General features: G+C 59.0%; 1 protein-coding gene and 1 pseudogene across 1 annotated transcript in view; both read right to left on the bottom strand.

Moving 5' to 3' along the window:
• Positions 1 to 1788: 1788 nt before the first annotated feature.
• On the bottom strand, positions 1789 to 4916 carry LOC107000338 (uncharacterized; annotated as a pseudogene).
• CDH4 (cadherin 4) overlaps positions 4463 to 6000 on the bottom strand; it is a 687081-nt gene continuing 685543 nt past the window's right edge. The window contains exons 15-16 of the mRNA XM_028828556.2: positions 5815 to 5979; positions 4463 to 5122 (exon numbers count right to left, since the gene is read on the bottom strand). Coding sequence (XP_028684389.1) covers positions 4916 to 5122; positions 5815 to 5979 — 372 coding nt within the window. The 3' untranslated portion in view covers positions 4463 to 4915. The remainder of the gene's footprint in view (positions 5123 to 5814; positions 5980 to 6000) is intronic.

The following is a 6000-nucleotide window of genomic DNA, read 5'->3' as shown; positions in this document are numbered from 1 at the left end:
GCATGTCCATGTGGGTGTGCATGTGTGCTCATGTGTGTGCAAGCATATACATGTGTGCACATGCGTCTCTGTGTGCCGGCACTTCAGCCCGTTATAGTGTGCCCCCACCACAGGGGGAGGAGTCTACAGGGCTGGGGGCCCTGTGCTTGCCCCTCCAGACACCTCTGGGCACCAGGACCCTGAAACTCCTCAGAAAGTGCCTTGAGCCCCCTCCGTGGCCTGCTCAGGCCTCTTCTGCAGGAACATTTTCACCAGGTCGACCTATCCTGAGGCCCAAGGGATACTGTTTGTGGGGGTCTTAGGTGAAGCCGGGACATGCTGGCTGGGGCATCCACATGCCTACACGCAGGCCCCTTGGGGCACTGGGCAAAGCCAGAGGTAGGAAGAGAGGGAGGTGGGAAGAGAGGAAGGTGGGAAGAGCCACAGGCCCAGGCCAGCTCCTTCCTTGCTGCCACTTATGGCACCAAACTCCAAGGAGTCTGAGAATTCCAAATTGGTCCGGGCATTCCATGGAGTCTGGCGGGTGTATATGCCAAGGTAGGAGGGGAATGTGATTTTGCTTGTTAGCTTCATGGATACCTTCTAAACCCTTTAAAACATTGAGACAGATGGCATGTGGCCCCACAGGTGTGAGGAGCGGGCCTGCCTTTGTTCTTCATTTTCCCGCAGCCTAGGACAGCGCCTCGAGCTGCACAGGTGCTCAAGGAGTGTGTTTGGCATGGATGGATCTCATGGTGGCCACCACCTCCCCCGTGTGCACCCACCTGCCGTCCCGGAGCACCATCTGTTTCTCGAATGCTTGGAAGAAAATTAAGCCAGGGCGAGGCCGACTACGAAAAAGGGGGACTTTATTCAGTCTCTGGAGCAGCGCGCCCCGCCTGCCCGCGCACAGCCGCTCCGCGAGGGTCCACCCGGCCCCGCCTGCCCGCGCACAGCCGCTCCGCAAGAGTCCACTCAGTTCGGGACCAAGACTGTCTGGCACTAGAAACACACTGAAAACATCAACTCGCTTCCCTTTTTTTTTTCCTTTTTTTTTTTTTTTTGGTACAAAATGATACAAACAACAATACAAAATAGTTGTGCTGTTGACGATTACAAAAAAAGGTGGAACGTTTGTCTAACCTCGTGATGCTCAGATTTGCAGGTGTGAGTACATCATACTTCAGTATCTTTCCCCAAACAACTGTGGTCATGCGGGCTGCTGCACATTTTGTCCATTTTCAAAAAGAAACATGCAAAAAAAAAAAATCAGAATGAAAAAAGGAGAGAAAAGAAAAATAAGACACGTTCCAATTGTACAGAGGTGGTCCCCCGCTGGGCCTGTTGCGAGGTGCTGTCCCTCCTACGGACCCACGGCGCCGTGAGCTGGGTCACGTGTGTCTGGGAGATTTTGTGTTGATTCTTTTGGTGTTATTCCTTTGAGCACAGACAGAAATTGAAACTTCCCCTCACCCGGCTTTTTGCTTTGGAGAGAACAGAATTCTCATCTCAGTGGACTGTGTGTGTCAGCTGGTGCTCACGCTGGGAAACTGAGGCATCTCTGAGCGCCTGACAGTTGGACATTGCTCTGACACGTTGGTGGCGGGAGGCCTAGCATTTTGGATGTGCTGAAAGACACTAGAAAGAGAAACCTGCTGGGCCAGAAACGGGGGCTGCCCAGGCCCTGAAGAGCACTGTGGTCCTGGGCTGGGGGCTGCCTGCTGACCAAGGCCAGTCGCTCCTGCCACTCCCACCTGCAGCACAGGTTTCTCCTGCTTGCAGAACAAAAATTCCCTAAAGGAACCAAACCATGCCCTCGCACCCGGCCAGCATTGGCCTCCCGGCTTCCAGCAGGGGTCCCCTGGTTACAGACAGTCGTATCTACAAGCTAAGGAAGAGAGACGTTGGACACTGATTGTATGCTTAGCTAATGCTAACTCAAGTTCAGAGGTGGAGCTGGGAAGCTGCGGGAACCCCATCTTTCTCTGGCCCCCAGGGGCTCACCGGGGTGGGGGTAAAGGGGAGGCTGTCCAGCTGTCTGGAAGCAGGGATCGGCGCGGGAAGCCCTGCGAATGTCCCTCCAGCTGGCACTGCAGCTTCAGCCTGCGTGATTTGGGCAAAATGAACGGGGGGCTTGGCAGTGACAAGAGGCGGTGGGAGAGGAGGGGAGCTGGTGGGAGGCGGCACCAACATCGCCCAGCCCTCCCGGGTAGCGCGGCGGTGCTGGCAGGACTGGGGTCTCCTGGTGCTGGGTCCTGGGAACGCCAGCCCAGGGTTCAGGGAACCCAAGGAGGCCTCAAAATTTCAGAGAACGGAGTTCATGCTGCCCCGGCTCCCGGGTCATAGTCACACTTAGAATAATCCACACACACTCCTCAGGACTGGAGGCCAGACCTCCCCAAACAGCAGAGACTTCCAGTCCTTCCACTGGCCGCCCAGCCGTCCCTCCAACGGCCCCACACCCTCAGCAGCATTCTTGTTTGCATAGCACAGCTCAGAGCTGGGGGACCCCGGTGCAGCCCAGCCGGCTGCCCCTTGACCTCTGTTGGTCCATCTCCTGGACTGGCTGTCTGCAGAGGGGGGCACCCAGCACGTGGCACAGTGAACTCCGCCCTCCCTGGGCAGCCATGGGAGGGTCGGAACGGACAGAGCTGGAGACTGGGACCCCAGCTCGACTCTGAAGGCTGCGCAGGGGTGGCTGTGAGTTTGGTTTGGGTAAGGACCCTGACGTCCAACGGGAATGTGCTGTGAGCCTGGCACAGATGTGTGCACTCAAGGCCAAAGCTGTTCAGAAAAGGCATGACCTTAGCCATGGGGAAGAGCCACAGGCTGAGGGGGGCCCGGGTCCCCGGTGGAGCGCATGCTGCCCCCACAGGCACCCCGAGACACCCTCTGACCCCAGCGGCAGGTGCAGGGCAGGGTTCCGGGAGGGCTCCCGGTCCTTCCCCAGTGCTGGCACCGCCCTACCTGACACCAGGTCCTGCTCAGGACCCCTGGCACCTCCTTCCTTGGGAAGCCAGTTGTCACTGGCCTGGGAGAGACAGAAAGCTGACAAGCACGAGGCTTCCCCACATGGGGCCTGCCTCCTGCCCCAGCCCGAGGCACCCAGACACAGCCATGCCAGAGGGAGAATGCACCCTCCGAGTTTTCTCATGCAGTGAACACAGGCAGCCGAGCGCTCTCCCGGGGGTCCCCGGACACAGCCCCTCTTACTGTCTTGCAGGACTGATTCCTTCCCCCTGTTTGGCTTGAGTCAACCCAGCCCTGGAGATAGCAGTGCCAGCCTCGAGGACAGCAGCAAGGCTGGACCCGCCGCTGCCTGCCCCTGACGTGGGCCCATAGGAGAGGGGAGGCACCGTCTGCAGTGTGCAGAAGCATCTGTGCGACAGGTGGACACAGCAAGATGGGGCCTCCCGCCACCCACACAGGCCCACAAGCATCTGGCAGGAATCAGAAGCACACAGGCTGGGGACGGGGAGGCTGCGCAGGCTGCTGGGTGTGGTTCTGGTCACCATGCCCTCTCCCACTGCCAGGGAGGGTCCTCTGTTCCTGCCATCTGCACAGCCCCCCGGATGGTTGGAGCTGTCAAGAGTGTCCTGGGGTTTTGAATCGATGCATGTTGCGGGGCCTTTGATGGCACCCCAGGCAGTCTGGTTACCAGGTTGGAGGGCTGGAGCCAGCCTGGTGACCAGACCGCTGGCTGGTTTGGAAAACTCACTCTTCTGGACCAAAGGCAGAGGGGATCTGGTGGCACTCGGGGTGACAGGTGGCCCTGACGGAGGCCTGGGTTGACTGGGGGTGGAGCCCTGGGGGCAGCCAGGGGCAGAGATGGGGAACACCCAGGATGACCCCTGTTCCCCTCCAGCCCCCGGCCTGAGCTCCTCACAGCATCCGGGAGAGGGTGGGAAGCAGCCCCAAGGCGGGGGGGTAGTCTGAGCCACACCGGCCCCAGGGCTTTCTGCTGCTGGGGCTGAAGGCTAAGCCTCCCAGTTGGCCTCGAATCCCAAGAGACCCAAGAGACGCCCCGAGCCTCCCCCGGCCAACTGTGTACAACAAAGGCTGCTGGGATTTGAATCCCACTCTGTTTTCAAACAAGTCACCCACTTTCTTTTTCTTAATAAAAGACCAAAATAAAAATGAAAGAAAGAAAGACACAGTCTCCCCCATTTCTGAATGATGCCTTCAGAGCTGGGACTAGCTGGGGTCAGAGGCCGCTCGGGACAGGAAGGTGGGGACGGTCTGTCAGCTTTAGTCACTCCTGAGTTTGAGGGAATCTGATACATGTACCAAAAGGCACTTTCTTTTTTTTTTCTTTTCTTTTCTTTTTTTTTTTTTTTTGAGACGGAGTCTGGCTCTGTCGCCCGGGCTGGAGCGCAGTGGCCGGATCTCAGCTCACTGCAAGCTCCGCCCCCCGGGTTCACGCCATTCTCCTGCCTCAGCCTCCCGAGTAGCTGGGACTACAGGCGCCCGCCACCTCGCCCGGCTAGTTTTTTTTTTTTTTTTTTTTTTGTATTTTTTAGTAGAGACGGGGTTTCACTGTGTTCGCCAGGATGGTCTCGATCTCCTGACCTAGTGATCCGCCCGTCTCGGCCTCCCAAAGTGCTGGGATTACAGGCTTGAGCCACCGCGCCCGGCCTTTTTTTTTTTTTTTTTTTTTTTTTAAAAACAGTGCTTCTGTTCTAGGAAATTCAAGTGAAGACAGAGTGCCTCTTGCTGTCCTTCAGTGCCAGCCGGCGCAGTGCTGGGCAGCGGCCGTGTGCAGGGCGCCGTGGGGTGGGTGCTCATGCTAGACAGCTCAACGTGGGGGTGGGGGGGCCTTCTAACAGCACTAAGGACACGGCCGCAGGGAAAGTCGGGAAGACCGACCGCCTCCGCTCAGTCCTGCTCCTCCGGCGTCCGAGTGTGGCTCTCACTTCGGTGCGAAGACACGAGGTCATCAATCCTCTTCACCGCCTCCATACATGTCCGCCAGCTTCTTGAATCTGGGCCCCCAGTCGTTGAGGTAATCGTAGTCTTGGTCCCCGGAACTGGATGAGTTCAGGGAGCTGACGGAGCCTGCGGTGGAGCCGCTCCCCTCGTAGTCGAAGACCAGCAGGGAGTCATAGGGGGGTGCTGTGGGGTCGTTGTCGGCAGCCCGGAGTCCCTGGAGGTCACAGACACAGGGTTAGAGTGCAGGGCGCACTGTCTCAGCCCCGGGATCTGATGGAACGGAAAGCGGGGCCCAGAAGAAGAGGTGGGGAGGTAGGATGTTGCATACAGTAGGTGTCCAATAAGTGCTCTCTGCATTTAACTGAAGGGCATTTCTGAATAGGAAAGGGCATTTGTGAAGACGGAGAGTGGGAGTGTTGGAGGGGCAAACTCAAATCCAGCAGCGGCCTGTGGGCAGGGGAGACGGAGGGTTGGGTAGGGCCTGTGGCTGGAGTTCAGCTCCTCCCAACCCAAGGGCAGGTGAGAGGGGTGTGGGGAGGGGGGGGAAGGTGTCGGGGAAGGTGGGGGTGTGGGTGAGGGTGAGGGGCTGTGGGGGAGGGTGAGGGGTGTGGGGGAGGGTGAGAGGGTTTTGGGGGAGGGTGAGCTGAACACCGCCCTGCGTGTTGATCCTTCGCCTGGCTCACAGGTAGGAATCCTCGTCCTTGGAAGGAGAGCCGGCTGGGGGAGGTGATTTGCCCAGGCCACCCAGCTGGAGGGGCAGGGCTGGGCCTGGAACCCGGGTCTGAGCCGCCGCCTCCCCACGGCGGCTACCGGCACTGTGGAGACGGCTGCTGTTTGTGTGCTACTAGAATTTTAGTTTTAGAGGAGACACCTTGCCCGGGACCCCCACTGCTGAGGGGCACACACCTCGTTGATGAAGTCACCGATGTCGCCTGGGTGCGGCACCATGGGCCTGACCGGGTACTGGGGCTCGGCGCCCACCGGCCGCTCATCCACGCGACGCACGCCAGGGGCTTTGCTTGGCACGTGCCCCATGGCTTCCGGCTGCTGCAGCTGGCTGAGGTCGTAGTCCTGGAGGGGGCAGCCGGGAGG

This window comes from Macaca mulatta, chromosome 10 (genome assembly GCF_049350105.2).
Source record: "Macaca mulatta isolate MMU2019108-1 chromosome 10, T2T-MMU8v2.0, whole genome shotgun sequence".
Lineage (NCBI taxonomy): Eukaryota > Metazoa > Chordata > Mammalia > Primates > Cercopithecidae > Macaca > Macaca mulatta.
The sequence above is the reverse complement of the archived record's forward strand: the minus strand, read 5'-3'. Positions and strand labels throughout refer to the sequence as shown.